Source organism: Protobothrops mucrosquamatus, unplaced genomic scaffold, assembly GCF_001527695.2.
Source record: "Protobothrops mucrosquamatus isolate PMUCROS unplaced genomic scaffold, P.Mucros_1.0 scaffold2934, whole genome shotgun sequence".
NCBI lineage: Eukaryota > Metazoa > Chordata > Lepidosauria > Squamata > Viperidae > Protobothrops > Protobothrops mucrosquamatus.
Window position 1 is genome coordinate 213641 of NW_015388959.1, and position 18766 is coordinate 232406.

Genomic DNA, 18766 nt, shown 5'->3' on the forward strand with positions numbered 1-18766 from the left:
TCCTTAAAACTTGACAACAAAACTTAATTATGTATTATATATTCAGCCTTGTGGTCAAGTTTCTGACCCTTTTCTGACAAATAGATAGTGAAACCGAACATGAAGAATTCAAAAGCATGCTTTTATTTTTGGAACTGGGATTCTATCTCCATTTTGTATTTAGATTCTTGAGTAAATTTCTTTCTCTTTACCCTCATCACTTTGCCTTCAGGAAAGCTGGCCTTTGGAGACAACCACCTCCAGCATGCTCAGCCATTATGGGAAATGACAGTTTATTTTTCATGACTCAGTCTTTTTTAGGTACACACATGATTTTATCCAAATTCAAGGGCTTGAATCTCTGGTCAGGTAGCAGAGGGATCGACTCATGCAGATTGCCAATATATTTTATTATTTTGATCTTCTTTTTTTGGATTATTTATGGTAGTTCAACTGCTCAGAAATGCAGGTGAGAATAGAAGGACAATATGAAACTGTTTTAAGCAAATAAATGGTGCCATCCACAGTAGGAAGTGCATTGACTCATTGGAAGCTTTGTATATTTACCTTCTTTTAGCAATAGCAATAGCACTTAGACTTATATATCATTTCATAGTGCTTTACAGGAGTGTTACAGAGTCAGTATCTTGCCCCTAACAATCTGGGTCATCATTTTACCGACCTCAGAAGGATGGAAGGCTGAGTCAACCTTGAGTTGGTCAGGATCGAACTCCTGGCAGTGAGCAGAGTTAGCCTGCAATACTGCACTAATCACTGTGCCAACATGGCTCTTTTAAACATTAAAGAATGAACGTTATTGAATTGGAATCACTTCACGATTGAGAGTCCTGTAAGACCATGACTAGTCCAAAGTTTATCTGCTTAGCTTCACAGAGATTTCAGCTTGAGATCCAGATCCTATTCTACCTACTCTTTATGGCTAGCAGAAAATTACTATTTCAAAGTAAAAATGATTTTTTTACAGCTGTCTAAAATGTGAACTGAGATTTGACATGTTGTAAAATGCATAGATGATCCGTGAGCTATCCAAAGCGACTCTGGGTGGCTTACAATGCATTAAATATATAACAATAAAACAATTAAAAATATGAAAACAATTTAAAATTCCCCAAATAAAATCCAGGCTAAAAAAACAAGGGCTTGCATGGATTGAGAGTGGTATCTTCTCTATCACTCCACCAGTTACCTGTAGCCTAAGGCCAACTGGCAGGACCATGTTTTAAGATCCTTCCGGAAGGCTAGAAGAATGGGGGTTGGATTTCACCTCCAGTGGCAGGATGTTCCACAGGGATTGGAGTAAGAGAAACAAGAAAGGTGTTCCTGTATGGCCAGAAGGGGATAAAGTTTTTCTTCATTTCAGAAGCCCAGACTTTCTGCTATGCTGGTGATTCCAAAAACTGTTTTTAATGTTGACTATTAGATACTGCCTTGAAAACAGAAGAGCTTTGGAGAGAGATGGGGAGTTTGCTGAACTTCAGTCTCGGCTTATCCGTTATGAAACTCAGACCACCTGCACGAAGGAGTCTTGCCCTCTGCCCTGTGTCTTGAGTCCCCTGCCATCCCCGGCAGTTTTGTCCGAGCCTGGAAGTGTCCCTGATGGGGAACATTCACAAAGGGAACTCCAAATGGAGGCATCTAAGCTAAAACGGAGATCAAAAGATGTAGAGAGCTTTTGTTCCAACAAAAGGTAATACACTATGTAAAAATAAATAGAACTGAGGTATTAGAGCAGGGGTGTCAAACTCAATTTCATTGAGGGCCGGATCAGCATTGCAGTTGCCCTTGGGGGGCCAGGTGGGTGTGGCCAGGGTGGGTGCAACCTACTCGGTGGGTGTGGAGGGAGTGGGTGTGGCCTACTGGGTGGGCATGGCCAGCTCTACATCGTTCATGTCAAGGGGGCCTGTGGGGGCCTGGGCAGGAGTGGGATAGATCTGAGGGTCTCTGGCAGAAGGGGGTGGGACCGGGGCAAGTGCCAAGGCATGGTCCACTGGAGGAGCCTCACTGTTCCTCTCAGGTCATGCAGAGGAGGGAGGCTTATGGAGCTAAGACTGAATGCATTTCAGCATAGAGGGCCACCACAAAATTGTACATTAGCTCCTGGCTGGCCTGGGCCAGGGCCAAGGCAGAGGGGGCCGTTCCCTCACTGTTTCCAGGATGGCTTCGCGGGCCACATGAAACCACTTCGCGGGCCGCATCCGGCCCCCGGACCTTGTGTTTGACATGTCTGTATTAGAGACTGAACATTCACCTGTCTGAGACAGTATAGGTCAGTGGTGGCAAACCTATGGCACGGGTGCCAGAGGCGGCACTCAGAACCCTCTCTGTGGGCACGCGTGCCGTCGCCCCAGTCCTAGGCCTTCAGCTGGGTTTTATAAAACCTTTTCACTTTAGACCTCCGCCGCCGTGTACAAAAAAAAAAGGTTCAATCAGTTAATTTCAACTTCTCGCAGGGGATAAAAAAGATCTTGCAAAGTTGGAATTGATTGATTGAACTTTTTAGTCCCACCCAGTCTGCCGTTACCATCGCAGCCACGTCCACCCAATAGGCCACACCCACCGGGCCTCAATGATGCATAAGTGGGTTTTGGGTTGCAGTTTGGGCACTCGGTCTCTAAAAGGTTCGCCATCACTGGTATAGGTTCTCCTGCTTGAGCAGGGGGCTGGACTAGAAGACCTCCAAGGTCCCCTCCAGCTCTGTTCTATTCTAGGACTGAATTTCATTTCTTTCCTTTCTTAATCCCTGTTAGCGTAGCTGTTATGCAATGTTTTTCTTCTTTCCTATGGTTTTTTTCAGCTATAACCTTCACTGTAACATGTTTTATATTGAAGTAAGTGGCATTTTCTTAATCCCTGTAGGAAATTGAAAAATCTTGCGCAATGCTAGCCGAGGGTAACTTGCTCAAGGGTGGTTCCATTTAGTTATTTTTGTCATATGTCAAAATAGATATATTTTCATCTGGAGACCAGGTTGGGGACAGCTGGTCATGGAGAAAATCTATTTAATGTGGCCACTAAGAGCTGACAGTGATTTGATGGCTCATAATATTTTAATTTTGCTTTCAGGCTGATAATTTTGATAGATGTCAATACTGCGATATTTTCAAAATAAATCCAAGCCAGCATAAATACATTTTCTTAAAAAAAGGTACATTACTCTTGTTTCAGATTACTGCAGTCTGAAAGTACAGATTCTGTCTTGTCCCAGGCGGGCAGAATCAGCAGGGGTCGCCAAGCAGTTGTCCCAAAGCAGTGCTTGAAGGCTTCACCCTCTCTGCCCTTTGCGGTTGTCAAAACTTCTCAGAATTGGGTGGACAAAGTAACTTCCAGGAGCAACTCAGCAAGCCAGAACCATTATAAGGAGTCAGAGACACCAAAGCCCGGAAAGGAATCAAGATCTCAGAAGCATACACGGGTAAAGAATTTTTCAAGATAATGTATAGACTTTCATTTCCAGCTGTTTTTGCTTTGCCTAAAGCAATGTGATAAGCTTGATGGGGGTTTTTTTGAACCATAAATCCAGTAAATTTCACCTGGAAATCCTTGAGCTATATGTAGAGCAGATACTGCCCCATGACAGAATGCAAACATTTAGGACCACATCATAAATTTGAACCTCAAATGCTTCTTAAGAAAATGTTGTTTCCCTAAATTAGGAATAATTTATGTACAGAAGACTATCACATAGTGTTTCCCAAACTTGGCAACTTTAACACGTGGACTTCAACTCCCAGAAGTCCCCGGTCATGTCTTAAAGTTGCCAAATTAATCTATGTTATAGCTTTAAACAATTAATCAAAAAGATGGTGAACAAAGTCCAGTCAATTATGTTCTTGAATGATCAAAATGAATCTTTTATTTATATTCCGGACCTCCTACCTTTTCGCCGCGCCCTCAAGACATGGCTTTTTCAACAAGCGGGTCTGGCCTAGGGAGAATTTTTAAATAGGGACAATTTTTAATTTAATTTTTAATTAATTATACAGCGAAAAAAAATATTTGGTTTTTAACAGGTTTTTATGGGGGGATGATGTTTTATGTGTTTTAATATGCTGTAAGCCGCCCTGAGTCCTATAGGGAGAAGGGCGGCATATAAATCCATGTTAAATAAATAAATAAATAAATTCCTCTGAATCTGTTTTCATCTTCAAGCAAAGGAATCAATACATTGTTAATAATTTACCTTAGGCTCACTTTATAGAAGAGGTTTTCTTCTTGGCATTGAAAACAATTTTAGGATGACACTTAAATGTGAATATAATTGAACAAATGTGTGTTTGCAAACTTACAAAAATCCCAAATATGTTTGTCAGTGATACTTTATCAATTAGTGTTTGATTGTAAGTCCTGATTCGGGGTACACTATAATGGTGAACTACCCTAATCCATGGGTCATTGACTTTCGACCTCAATTGGGGTCAGAATTTCCATTGCTAAGAAAGGAGATTGTTAAATGATTCATGCCCAATTTTATAATCTTTTGCACAGTTGGTAAGCGAATCACCACAGTTGTTAAACAAATTGTGTGATTATATAAATTTGGCTTCCCCCATTAACTTTACTTGTCGGAGGCCAGCTGGGAAGGTTGCAGAAATAGTGATCTCATGATTCTGGGACACCTGCAACTGTTGTAAATACATGCCAGTTGCCAATGTACAAATTTTGATCATGTGACTTGGGATGTTGTGATTGTCATTAAGTACAAGGACCGCTTGTAAGTCACTTTTTTCCAGTGCCATTTTAACTTGGAATGAGTGCTAAGGGGACGATTGTAAAATCATGGATTACCTGCATCCTGAAATTGTATTGGCTAATTTTCATTGGCGATTCCCCCCACCCTGTTGGAAATTGGGCTAATTTTAAGGCTGGGAATGGAAGCAAGCCTCCATCAGGCAAAGCATTCCTAGTCACCCCTTTCTCCAAGCTGGGTTTTTCTGGTGACATCATGACACCACCAAAAGGCCTTCTCTGGCATGCTGGCCACTCAAGAGGTTGATCTGCAGCTTTCGACCTAGAGTTTTACTTCTCTAGAATATATTAATGGTTACAGTAATTGGTGCCTTTGATCTGTTGAGACAAAGCCTGATATGCTGGCTCTTGAAATTAAAATAGACCTATTTTTTCTTCCCAAGATGCTGGGGGATGTAGTGATGAGTACTCTCGAGAAGCATGGCGTTGCTAGAGACCACAAGTGCTTCGCAACATGCAGTCAACGTTTATTTGAAATATCCAAGTGTTACTTAAAGGTACTCAAATGTTCTCTCTTTCCATGCGCAAAATACCAGATGACCAAGCTGTGGAATAATAGGTTTTTGATGGATGGCTTAAAGGGAAAATAAAAATATAATTACAGTTGTATGTCGAAGATTACTTGTACCAGTCTTCTGCCTACGGGCGCAACCATTCCACAATGTGGCAATTTTTCTCCGGATGTGGTGCATATCCTCTTGCTGCATATTTAAGTTTGCAACTCCTCTGATTTTACACAAGTATGTAACAACATCCCTTCTGATATGACTTTATGGTTGGATATAAACAGTTGGGAATTGAACTACATAAAAATATAGGAGACTACATAAGGTTCTGATGCAAACAAAAAGTGGTAAGGAAACTTAGTTGACAAGACTAAACTACAATGATAAATGGGTTTTTCTTGTTGGTCTGCAGAATTTCTAAATTAAAACACCTATACAGCTATTTACTATTGAAAATGTGACAAGGTAGTGTTACTAATAAGAACATTATTCTTCCTTGCAATCTTAAAGGTTTTGATTAATAAACCAGCACATTTTGAAAGTAATATATTTCATATTTAGGATTTGAAAACATCTCGAGGTCTGCTGGATGAAATGAAAAAAGCTGCTAACAGCAATGTTCAACAGGTAAGTAACGGTTGTCTGGACGGTGTTACAAGTAATTGCTCCTTAGAATTGGCTTCCATCATTTATCAAAAGTTTGGCTTTATGAATTAGGTTAGCTGATGACAAACTGCCCCACGCTGGTTGACTCTGAAAGAGGGCTGACTCATCCCTTTAATGATGATTTGTGGGATGTATCTGAGTAGTGCTACACAGTCCTCGTTCATTGCCTAGCAGAAGAATTGCTTTATTTTAGGGGTTACAAGGTTTTTTTCCTTTAGAAAGGCCACCAATTAGGAAGAGCTATTTCAACATCTAATATATGTTCTCAAACTTTAGGATGCAATATGTCTTAAGTGTTTGTATTTCTATTTTTTAATTACATTTACTGGTGTTTATTTACAGGTCATTGATTGGGTTTTAGAAAAAAACAAGGAGAAGTGACATACACAAGTGCAGCACAGAGAACAACTTAAAATGCCTTGTCGGTAGATGTGTCTAAAGCTTGGCAGTACCTACCACACGATGCTCTCAAACCTCTGAGATAATAAAATTAAACTTGAAGTTATTTGTGTTGTAAAAAGTTTTTACTAGAATAAAAAGAATTCCTTAAGCCATCTTTCCTGTCTGCATGACTTGAAAGTCACTTAGCTCTGTAAACGTAAATTCTTTATTATATTCAAATGTGCAGAATGCTTGGTTAAATTAGATAATAGTCTGTTTAAATAAACTTAAGTATTGCTTAACAAGTACTTTTTAAAACCAGGCATTTCAACTGCTTTAAAGGTGGGGGGACACATGAAATTCTAGGAAAATACCATGACTGTCAGGAAAAACTACTTTGAGTTGTTGCAAGTTCCAACTCACTCACTTTGCAAGACAATAAAATTATTCAGATTAAAAGGTAAGCAACTTTGTCAAGATTTTAGGGGAAAAAGGTAGAATAACTCAAAACACTAAGTATTTAAATTCATTTCATTTCCTGAATTGTACTCTACCTCTCATTCCATCTGACATGTCTTCTGTTCAAATGTTTTGCCATCCTTGAATTTATAGATTCATATCTTTGCATTCTTTGACCGTTCTTAATTCTACAATCTGAAGGCCCTGCTTTAAATGTATGTTTTGATATGAAATGCTGGATGTTCGTAGTAGATTTCATTTTTATGGGTATGAATAAAGATCCCAGAAGATTGGAGAGAAATCCACTTGCTAAGTTGATTGCAGCCCATTGTTCTCAAACTTAATACTGTAATACAGTGGTTCTCAAGCTTTTCTTTACCACGGGCCCCTTTAAATATCTTTTGTGGCCATGGACCCCCAAGACTTAACTCAAGATTTAAATCATAACGTTTCTTCAAGTCTTTGTTGACCCCGTGAAGATATTGAGACCCCCCCAGGGGTCCATGGACCACAGGTTGAGAACCATTGCCGTAATATATTTGTGTGAAATGCCATGAAGTTGATACTCCTGTCAATGAACTTAACTACTGAACAGTAGTGGTTTAGTAAGAGAACTTACCTCGAATAATTATTCCCATTCTGTGAAATCAGTACGTCACTGTTGTTGTTTTTTTACAATTTTTAGTAGGCTGAAACCACTGAGCAAAAATCTATGACTTTCTTCTTGTCAAATAAATTATCACCTCACCAAAAAAATCCAATAAGTGACACTTTATTAAATATAGTCTTTTTTTCTCCCTCTTGAAAATATAAATATTGTAGATTAAATTCTTATAAATCTGGGGTAGTTCCATTTAATTCATTCTGTCAACCCCATCTAAAGTAACCGCATCTAGAGTCGTTCAAATCTGTATTTGACTATAAATATATATATTTCTTTTTGCAAATTAGTTGTTCACTTCATGTTGTGATTTGAGCACCGTACAATACATGATATAACTAATGAATTAATCCTGATTATATACAAAGTAGATATATTATTCTAATGGGGGAGTATTGAAAGTAGCAGTACAATAGAATTTACATATGCATGAACTTTTCCTAAAATACACAATATTCTACTTTATGCTCTGGCTTTTGCTCATTCACAATAATAAATACTGCCATGGAAGGAACTTCAAAATCCTGCTACACTGGAAAGGGTTATTTGAGATTCCTTATTTTTTTCTCCACAAAATGCCGTTTAAATCACAAATTTTGTACGTCATTCTTTCACTGACACACAAACCAATGGAAATTTCGTATCTGCAAAAATATATTTATTTTAAAGTAGAGAGACCTCTGGATATATATATTTAAAACTCCAAATGAAATAAAAATGGAAGCTTAGGCACAAACTGGGCATATAGCGATAACGTAGGCTCAAAATCAAGCAGCTTTTTATTAAGTTAATTTTATATTACTAACAAAATGCTACGAAAGAAATTATATGGTAGATATTCCATTGACAATTAATTATTTTATAGAACTACCTAGACTTCTGCAGGTGTAAAATCTTAAGTTATGGTTAACAGCCCAACCTTGTTTCAGATATTCTCTAAGATTACCTTAATCGCATTTAAGAATTAACACAGCAGCCTTTATGAATCCTATTTATTCTAATCAAATTATCTGAAACCTAGATTAATTATTTCAGGGAGGATGTAATGCTGCAGAGAATTTTCTTCAAATGCAGTTGAAAGCAAGCATAATTTATATATTTACACTTAGCTTCCATTTTTTTCTATCCTCATACAAAATTGTATTTGTAATCTGTAGGTAGTGTGGAAATATTATGGATTTAGGCTGAAAATTCAGGGGCATTTCCCCAACTGACCACATATATCTAAGCAACCCTAAAAACATCCTTATTTACTATGGCCCATGAATTAAAAAAAAAAACAACTGAGTTAATTTGTGTCTCTGGGCATCCATATTGCAAGTAAGTTTTTTTTTATTTTTTGGCCTTTTGATGTAGACATTAAAATGTTTAAGTTTGATGTATCTGACAGTCATTTAGCAGGTTATTAAAAAGCTTAAGCAGGATAGGACGTGGCTTGTACCTGGGTGAAAAAACCACAAATAAAGCTCTATAGCTGGAGATCAGACTGGGTGAAAGCATTTGATAAGACAATAGTACAGATACTCTTTGACTTATGACCGTTGTGGAGCCTGGCCATCACAATTGTAAGTTATGATGATGGTAAAGCAGGTCACACACTTGACTGACTCGATTTTATAACTTTTCTGGCAGTCGTTAAATGACCGCAGCTGTCGTGAAGTTTGCTAGGGGCCAGTTTTGCTAAAAACGAAGTAAATGCCAGTTTTCAGCAAAAACTTTGTAAAACATGGTCTCATGAACCATGGGATGCTGCAATTAGCCTTAATTATGGCTTGACTGCCAAGTGTCTGAAATGCAGTCACGTAACTGTGTGGCCATTAGAACTTCAGAACAGGCTCTTGTGTACCCCTGGTCATAAGCCGAGGATTATCTGTACGCCATGTCCATATTGCAGCCAAAAAGAGTACATGGATGCATCTATGAAGTTGAGTGCAACTTTAAGAAGACTTTATTTTTTTTTTAGACAAGATGAAAACAATGTTTAAAATGACACTAGAACAGCAGTTCAGGCTGCTGCTGCTGCGATTGATTGCCCTTGTTCTCCAGAACAAGACAGAAAAGATTAAAGCTCCCTAATGCCTTGGGTTTAATTCAATGAATGTCAGTCACCAGGATGAGGCCCTGCCGCTAAGATTTCAGCCCATGCCAAGTTTCAGAGCTCCCAAACTACAGACCGCAACGTTCAGATATGCCTGTTAACTGCCACAACGCAAAATTTAAGATCTCAACTAGTTAGACTTGATCAGCTTTGGAGTCTTCTAGTTAAACATTGTTGATCAAAATCTTGGAAAATGACCGTTATCTCCTTTCCTTGATAGAATATGCTGAGTATGGGTGATAGGGGAAAGTCTAGATCACACATAATTTATTTCTCTCCTCCTTGATGTAAAGCCACGAGAAAAGGGAAAAGACCTTGGAAGGTGCAGAAGGTTCTCTTCCCTACTTAGGTGAGGTCTCCAGAACATCGGTGGAAAAGATACCCCATGATATTGCTCTGATTTTTGCAAGTTGGACCTGAGCGCTTAATAAAGGACAGCACACTCACCAACTTTAACCTGTTTTCTGAGCTTTAATAGCCACTCCTTGCTTCCTCTCTGCATTAGATGTTTTGTATGGATCTTATTAGATGTTTTTGTGTGGATCTTCTAGATGAGGTTGATGTTCCTCTTCTTTGCCTTGTTCCCAGTTTTTTTCCACACGGCTGATTGTTATGGCTTCTGTCCTAAATTACTCAGACTTCATTGCCTCTGTATCCTTTCTATCCATATTTCTTCAGCATCTTCCTCTGTCTCCTGGAGGCTGCTTCCGCCTTCTTCCTCATCACAAAAACGTCTCCTTTGCTTTAGAAGGGCCTACAGCCAAATGTTGCAAAAGGGTTTGTGGACAGCGCGAGAGAATTACAAGCCACAAAATGCACGAGCCAAAATTCCACTGACAACATCACATATGAACTACAGTTCAGCCACTCTGGACCACATTTCCTCTTTTCAAGATGTTTTATCGTTTCCACTGCTTTTACTGTACTTCCATTGTAATGTTTTAAAATGTATGATGTATACCAGATTCCACCTCCCTCCCCAACTGAACAACTGCAATCTTATAAAACTTACATTATTTGGATTTTATCACTTGAATTGGCCTTGTTTTTTCAACAAATTCTCAAATGTATCCTATGTCTATGAAATATGTTATCTAAAGATATTTTTAAGATGTTGCTCCAAGTTTGTCCACTCAAAGAGTTCCTTTTTATGGCTGGTTTGATAAGTCAGCAAACTCAGTCTGCCTACAGCAGAGTTTCCCAAACTTGGCATCTTTAAGACATGTGGACTTCAACTCCCAGAATTCCCTAGCCCCAGGAAATTCAGGTAGTTGAAGTCCACACGTCTTCAAGTTGCCAAGGCTGGGAAGCCGTGGCGTACAGCAACTTGAGCCCTGACCGCGTGAGTTACACAAATTGATGTGCTCCTTATTAGAAAACAGATAGAGTGGACTGCAAATTCATCCCTTTTCTTGACAAGTAAACCACTAATTTGTACACAGATACGTTTTTTGTGCTTTTTGAGAACTGATAGTTGGGCAAGAAAAAAAAGTATGTAGCACATAGGGTTCGGTTTAAAAATCCTGATTTTGATGGTAACTATCTACTTAGCTTTTACTTTTCAGTGGTTTTCAGATTTCCTGCTCTGTAGGATTTCTATCCACTTCTATCCAAGGTGCTGTTTCTCTGCACCTTGCAAAGGATTTAGAATACGTTACCTGTTTACAAAAACAGCCTGATCTACTAGAGGTAAATAGAGAGTGCATTTTAAAAGGTGGGGGAAGATCATGAAGGGGAGAAGGGAAAAACTTAGCATTCACAGAAGCTACTCTACCATCACCAATCTTTTCATTGAAAAATTGCTGAATCTTCTAGGGAAGACCAGACATTCTCAAAAACCCAAGATGGAACGTACTGCTCTAAAAACATACATATAGGCACACTTATGAATCCAAAATGCCATCATACAGCATTCATCTCTTACTTCTTAATCACTCAATTTTGGCTTTATTCAGAGCAATCACCGTTGTTTCCCTTGTAACATGTTTTAGTTGAAGCAAATATTATAACTTTTATTCTTCAGAGCCCTGATTATTATATTTGATCAAAACACTGACTTTGCCCCCCCCCCATTTGAACTTCAGGTCATCTGCAGAAAGAGTTTATATGTTCTCCTAGTAGCTCCCAGTGTTGACAACATGTTGGGAGATTTGGACTCGAGTAGTTCCATTTTTTTTTTCTTGTTCTTGCCAATGACAGACAGAATTTATGCTACCAATCCAAGTCTTGTAATCTTGGCAAAAAGGAATGAATGAATGATGAATACAATCGGCTTTGGACAGGAATGAAGGTCCAGTTGCTGAAATCAGAACACAAAGAGACAAGGAGTTATTGTGTGTGCTTAATTCTGGACTGGGTCCAGAATTTGTTGCCCAAGCAACCAAATATTTTAGTTGAAATATAGCACTATGAATTTCTCAGCATTGTGACTGAAGCTTTGGCAAATACAGTGATACCTTGGTACTTGACTGCTTCAAAACTCATCAAATTTGGTTCTCAACGCATTTTGATGTAAACATTTTGTCCCAGTACTCGGCCTTTGTTTAATACTCGACGCACTGTTACAGGAAGAGGGGGACAGCTGTGAAGAACGGACAGGCTGGGAAGGTTGCTGCAAAAGGAGGGGGTTGGCCACAGAGGGCGGACAGGAAGTTGGCCACGCTCAAAAGGTCATTGTCATAGGAAAAGGGACAGATAGAAAGTTCTCCTCAGCAAAAACAAAGGCTGACATGATATGTCACATGGTTTGTTTGGGACTCATCCTTTTTAGTACCTGTCGCACCTCTCCGAACAAATTAAAGCCAAGTACCAGGACACCACTGTAACCGCATTTTGAGGCCCCAATAGATTATTTAATAGCATAATTCAGGCATGTTACATCAGGAATGATCTTAACAGACAGAAAGAAGAGTCACTATCAAGGCAGTTGCCAGATAAGTAAGCCTTGAGTCCTAGCCCAAGAAAATAACTTGGGAAAAAAATGTCTGAAACAAGCCCCTCCCTAGATAAAGGAGAGAGAGCACATTCAAACTTGCAAAATTCAGTTACTATATCTGTTTCAGTAAAAGTAGTCCTGACCTTGGTACTGGATCTTAATCTGGTCTATGTGTAGGGCTGGGGATGACATATGATTACCACTGTAATTCTACCATGACTATATTCATGGAACTATATTAGGAAATCAGAGACGAGATGTGAGGGAGAACCAAGTCTAGCATTTTATTCTGTTTGCTGATGGGGGCAATGGGGAGCAGGCTGTCTATCCAAAATCCAATTGAATTGAGAGACCATGAAAAGAAAGAGAATTTTACATTCAATTCTAGCTGTGAATTTAAGGAACAGGAAAGTGTATTCCTGTCTGTATGTAGGGTTTCCATATGTGAAATGCCCTTCACCGAAGGAAGAAATGTTCTCTTGGAAGGAGGTAGGACTGCAAAATATGATCCAAGGAGTAGATGATGCTCATCAGCCTTTTCCAAGGTCTATAGAGTACCTCCAGATGAGTAGGGTTAGACTTTTTCTTTGTAATTATGGAGTTTTCTATGTCGTGGAGAGAATTCTTTTGTTTTATATTGCAGAGAATATCCATGGATAATAATTTTAACCATGCAAGGGATCATTCATTAATGACTAGGAATGCTGACATGAAATGTGCTTTTCCTGCTTCACAGAACAGCTAATCTGTGGGGATTGTGTTTTCTAATAATCAGATGCTACATTTCTATAGAGATTCTCAATAATCCAAGTCATGGTTGTCCCAAACGTCTTCAGAGAAAAACAAGAAAGTCTTGAAAAAACACCTTTGGGATCAGATGCTACAAATAATAACAATCTTCATCTCCAGCTATGTTGAAAAACAAATAATCCAGCACACTTACAATTTCACCTTCCTTTCCTCCAAAGTCCAAATAGAGCATCCGAATCCCATCATCTGAAGATGATTTTAGCTTCTCGTAGGGATACTGGAAGATGGTTTTGGGAAAGGCACCAACTTGGGGTTCAGTTGTGAGGGAAAATCCATGGTCATAATGGATGGTCAAACGGCACTCCTGGTTTTTATACGTGCAAGCTGAAGAAGGAAACAAGAACAAACAGGATTTATGGCACTTTAGAAGAATGATATTGCTAATAAAAGATTATGAGGCCACTCTGATGTTGGTAGTAGCTTGGGGATTAATAGGAATGCTAATGAGTTCCCTGCTAATTGGAAAGAAGTTCCAATGATTGTAACAATGAGGTTAATATAGCACAAAGGTTTCAGCATAGCTGACCGTGCACCATTAAAAAGTGGTAAGATCCATAGTGTAATACCAATTGCTGTCTATGTTTAATTAAAAAGGGAGTTGGGTATCTTATAACATCCCTGAATCAGGTTTATCAACCTTTGGGAAATGACTACAGTCAAGGACATGGAGTAAGGTGTAAACTTTCAGCGAATAAGAGAAGTTTAGCAATTGGTCTTGCTTTTCAAAATTTCCAGATGCCAAGACAGCTCTTGTGATAGCCAAGGATTTATTGATAAACATTACATTTATATCCTGCCTTTCCTTGACACGGGGAGTGAGTGTTCTTGTCCTCATTTTATCCTATGTCATGTCACAGATGGACATTCAATCCATCCTATAGAACTCCCTCTGTCTCTTCTTGTGGCCTTGAGCCAATAAAACTCACCTTGGTTCTCTGACCAGGTCACTACAGAGGTAGAGAAAGGGACTAGGCCAATTGCTCTGCTCTCAATTTCTCCTCAATGTCCATCTCTTATCAGGCTGCCTGAATTGTTTTAATCTCCAGGAAAAAAAACTGTTGTTGACTTTAGTCTTTTCTCCTCCCTCCCTTCCTCTTCTTCTCTATATCTTTTAAAGTGCAAGTCAGACTATTGATCAAAGGATTTAACCAAAACAACAGTCCAGACTAGCATTCTTAAAAGATCTGCCATATAGTATGAGCAACAGATGTTGGATGGCATTGATTTTGCTCTTTAACCAATCACTCCAAACTGCAAAAGAATCCTTTCAACACCATCTAGTTTATTGACAAGATCTACCAAGATTTATCCTGCTCTGGGAGAAATTGATTGCCAAGAAGATTCTGTGCATTTGGATTTACCTGTTGTGACTTCCACAGAGAGTTCAGTTGCGTTGTGGCAACCTTGAACTAGGCTCCGGGTCCACAGTGAAAGGTCTCTGCTAGTCTCGGTTTTGAAAAGATGGCTCTCAATCCCTTGTTGTGTGCCCGTTCGAGTGGCAAAGGACAAATCTACCCCAGACTGTGGAGAGCCCTTCCCGGGTCCTGAATGTACCAACCTGAAAACAAATTTAAGAATCAACACATATTGTTNTCTGGAGGCAGGTTGTTCCACTGGTTAATTGTTCTAACTGTCAGGAAGTTTCTCCTTAGTTCTAGGTTGCTTCTCTCCTTGATCAGTTTCCACCCATTGCTTCTCGTCCTGCCTTCAGGCGCCTTGGAGAATAGCTTGACTCCCTCTTCTTTGTGGCAGCCCCTGAGATATTGGAACACTGCTATCATGTCCCCCCTCAATCATACTTCATTTCTGATGGGTATTATTGTCCTATCTGGAAACAAGAAGCGAATAGGGAAAAAAGAACCCCATCCCATTTTACAATTTATTATCTTGTTTACTAAGATTTTTTCAGAGGACCATGTCAAAAAGGCAACTAGGAAGACATATCTGTAGAAGCTTGGTAGCCAATGTAGTTCAAACATTTTTTATGTATTCAGGGATCCAAAATATTTGCTGCACATAAGTTTAACAGCATCAGAAAAAAAAACTGAGCATTTATTAACCTGCAGAGATAAGGTATCAGAGGCCATCTCAAGGTAACTGAACAAAGGATGTAGAGTACAGAGAAAGAGAAGGGTTGGATGAGGGAGCTGATGAGAGCTTTCGCCCACAAAGTTCACCCAGCTGGAGAAGATTTCGCCCGGTCAAAGGAACCTTTTAATGGACTGCAGTGTGCATTTAAGAGCCAGCATGCTCTAGCAGGTCACAGTAGGTGGCAGTATCTGGCCATCTCTTCCCGCTTGGCAGTCATATAGGGCCAAACCTGGTTGTTGGTACATAGTATTTATTAAGTGCATTTGATTTACACCTGCCTTTCTGCTTGGCAAATATGCAAAGCACCCAACAATATGCGGACCAAAAAGTTAAAAATTCCACTCTAACAAGGATATCAACAACATGTGTTGAGAATGAGGTATCTTTGCAGATTTCCTAAACACAAAGTAGAATAAATATATTCCATTGTCTAGGAGCAATGCATGAGAACCCCCATCCATGTGCCAGAAAGAAGGATCTGTAACTGTGGGACAACTTCAAAGTTGACCAAAACTATTGGTCAACTTTGTTAACAGGAGAAGCAGCCCCTTTGAGACTTTAAAGCAGGGGTAGTCAACCTTGGCTGTTTTATGACTCGTGGACTTCAACTCCCAGAATTCCTGAGCCAGCTGTGCTGGCTCAGGAATTCTGGGAGTTGAAGTCCACGAGTCATAAAACAGCCAAGGTTGACTACCCCTGCTTTAAAGCATAATGCCAGCACCTTAATTTTTGCCAGTAACCAAGATCCAATCAGTACAGATCTTTCAAAACAGGCATTATGCTAAACCTGTACTTGAAAAGTACCCCAACTCTTATCTTTGGCCCCAACAATAATTTCCAGTTGTTTTTTTTTTCAGGGACAGGCCATTCGGACTTGCACGATTATCACGATAGACTATCATCAAAGCATGGATAATCACTGCTAAGAGCGGCCAACTCAAAAAGAGTAGAGGTTGGTCTACTAGTCATACTGGGCAAATACATGCCACACATTTTTTCCCCTACCACTTTCCAAGAAAAAAATCTTCTGTCATAGATAGTGTGTGTGTAGCCCATCTTGGTTCTTGGTTACTGGCAAAAATTAAGGTGCTGGCAAACTATAGGCTGGATTGGAACGGTGGAAAAATATCTTTTTTAAAAAAAAAAAATATTTTATTAGATTTTATATGGGTAGGGAAAGGGAGGGGTCGGTGCGGGTACAGGAAAATCGGGATAAAGGGGACAGGGTGTGGGGAAAATATCTTTTCAAAAAGGCAATGGAAAACCTTTTCTGTACTGGTGCTAAAAAAATAGGAACATTTCTACACCAGGAACCAAGCTAAAGAACATCATCATCATCATCTGGATTCACATCAGTCTTGATTCCTGGCAACTGCCTAAATAAGTCCCTGCAGTTTTCTTGACCACATTTTGGAAATGGTTTGCCATTGCTTTCTTCCTATGACTGAGAGAAAGTGACTGGCTCAAAGCTAGTTTCATGCCTAAAGCAAGATGTCATGGAATTGCACAGCAGCTGTCCACAAAAAGTCAGAGACACTGAGNAGGGCGCGGCGGAAGGAAGGGAGATCAGGGATCACCCTGATCTCTGGGGGCAGTTCGTTCCAGAGGGTGGGAGCTCCCACAGAGAAGGCCCTCCCCCTTGGGGTCGCCAGCCGGCACTGTCTGGCTGACGGCACCCTGAGGAGACCCACTCTGTGAGAGCGTACAGGTCGGTGGGGGGTAGTCTGTGGCAGGAGGCGGTAGCCAATGTAGTTCAAACATTTTTTATGTATTCAGGGATCCAAAATATTTGCTGCCCATAGGTTTAACAGCATCAGAAAAAAAACTGAGCATTTATTAACCTGCAGAGATAAGGTATCAGAGGCCATCTCAAGGTAACTGAACAAAGGATGTAGAGTACAGAGAAAGAGAAGGGTTGGATGAGGGAGCTGATGAGAGCTTTCGCCCACAAAGTTCACCCAGCTGGAGAAGATTTCGCCCGGTCAAAGGAACCTTTTAATGGACTGCAGTGTGCATTTAAGAGCCAGCATGCTCTAGCAGGTCACAGTAGGTGGCAGTATCTGGCCATCTTTTCCCTCTTGGCAGTCATATAGGGCCAAACCTGGTTGTTGGTACATAGTACTTATTAAGTGCATTTGATTTACACCTGCCTTTCTGCTTGGCAAATATGCAAAGCACCCAACAATATGCGGACCAAAAAGTTAAAAATTCCACTCTAACAAGGATATCAACAACATGTGTTGAAAATAAGGTATCTTTGCAGATTTCCTAAACACAAAGTAGAATAAATATATTCCATTGTCTAGGAGCAATGCATGAGAACCCCCATCCATGTGCCAGAAAGAAGGATCTGTAACTGTGGGACAACTTCAAAGTTGACCAAAACTATTGGTCAACTTTGTTAACAGGAGAAGCAGCCCCTTTGAGACTTTAAAGCAGGGGTAGTCAACCTTGGCTCTTTTATGACTCGTGGACTTCAACTCCCAGAATTCCTGAGCCAGCTGTGATGGCTCAGGAATTCTGGGAGTTGAAGTCCACGAGTCATAAAACAGCCAAGGTTGACTACCCCTGCTTTAAAGCATAATGCCAGCACCTTAATTTTTGCCAGTAACCAAGAACCAATCAGTATAGATCTTTCAAAACAGGCATTATGCTAAACCTGTACTTGAAAAGTAGCCTAACTCTTATCTTTGGCCCCAACAATAATTTCCAGATATTTTTTTTTCAGGGACAGCCCAATCGGACTTGCACGATTGTCACGATAGACTATCATCAAAGCATGGATAATCACTGCTAAGGGCGGCCAACTCAAAAAGAGTAGAGGTTGGTCTACTAATCATACTGGGCAAATACATGCCACACATTTTTTCCCCTACCACTTTCCAAGAAAAAAATCTTCTGTCATAGATAGTGTGTGTGTAGCCCATCTTGGTTCTTGGTTACTGGCAAAAATTAAGGTGCTGGCAAACTATAGGCTGGATTGGAACGGTGGAAAAATATCTTTTTTAAAAAAAAAATATATTTTATTAGATTTTATATGGGTAGGGAAAGGGAGGGGTCGGTGCGGGTACAGGAAAATCGGGATAAAGGGGACAGGGTGCGGGGGAAAATATCTTTTCAAAAAGGCAATGGAAAACCTTTTCTGTACTGGTGCTAAAAAAATAGGAACATTTCTACACCAGGAACCAAGCTAAAGAACATCATCATCATCATTTGGATTCACATCAGTCTTGATTCCTGGCAACTGCCTAAATAAGTCCCTGCAGTTTTCTTGACCACATTTTGGAAATGGTTTGCCATTGCTTTCTTCCTATGACTGAGAGAAAGTGACTGGCTCAAAGCTAGTTTCATGCCTAAAGCAAGATGTCATGGAATTGCACAGCAGCTGTCCACAAAAAGTCAGAGACACTGAG

At 39.8% G+C, this 18766-nt stretch overlaps 2 protein-coding genes across 2 annotated transcripts in view; one reads left to right on the forward strand and one right to left on the reverse strand.

The window, feature by feature from the left end:
• Positions 1-6299, forward strand: part of MTBP (MDM2 binding protein) — a gene marked incomplete at its 5' end in the record, with an annotated part of 27685 nt that extends 21386 nt beyond the window's left edge. Inside the window, 5 exons of the mRNA XM_015826034.2 lie at positions 1421-1687; positions 3166-3412; positions 5130-5243; positions 5814-5879; positions 6261-6299. Of these exons, the coding sequence (XP_015681520.2) occupies positions 1421-1687; positions 3166-3412; positions 5130-5243; positions 5814-5879; positions 6261-6299 (733 nt within the window). The remainder of the gene's footprint in view (positions 1-1420; positions 1688-3165; positions 3413-5129; positions 5244-5813; positions 5880-6260) is intronic.
• A 5149-nt stretch (positions 6300-11448) lies between these two features.
• The window catches only part of SNTB1 (syntrophin beta 1), a gene marked incomplete at its 5' end in the record, with an annotated part of 32950 nt that continues 25632 nt past the window's right edge, over positions 11449-18766 (reverse strand). Inside the window, 3 exon segments of the mRNA XM_015826032.2 lie at positions 11449-11816; positions 13396-13586; positions 14624-14820. Coding sequence (XP_015681518.1) covers positions 11724-11816; positions 13396-13586; positions 14624-14820 — 481 coding nt within the window.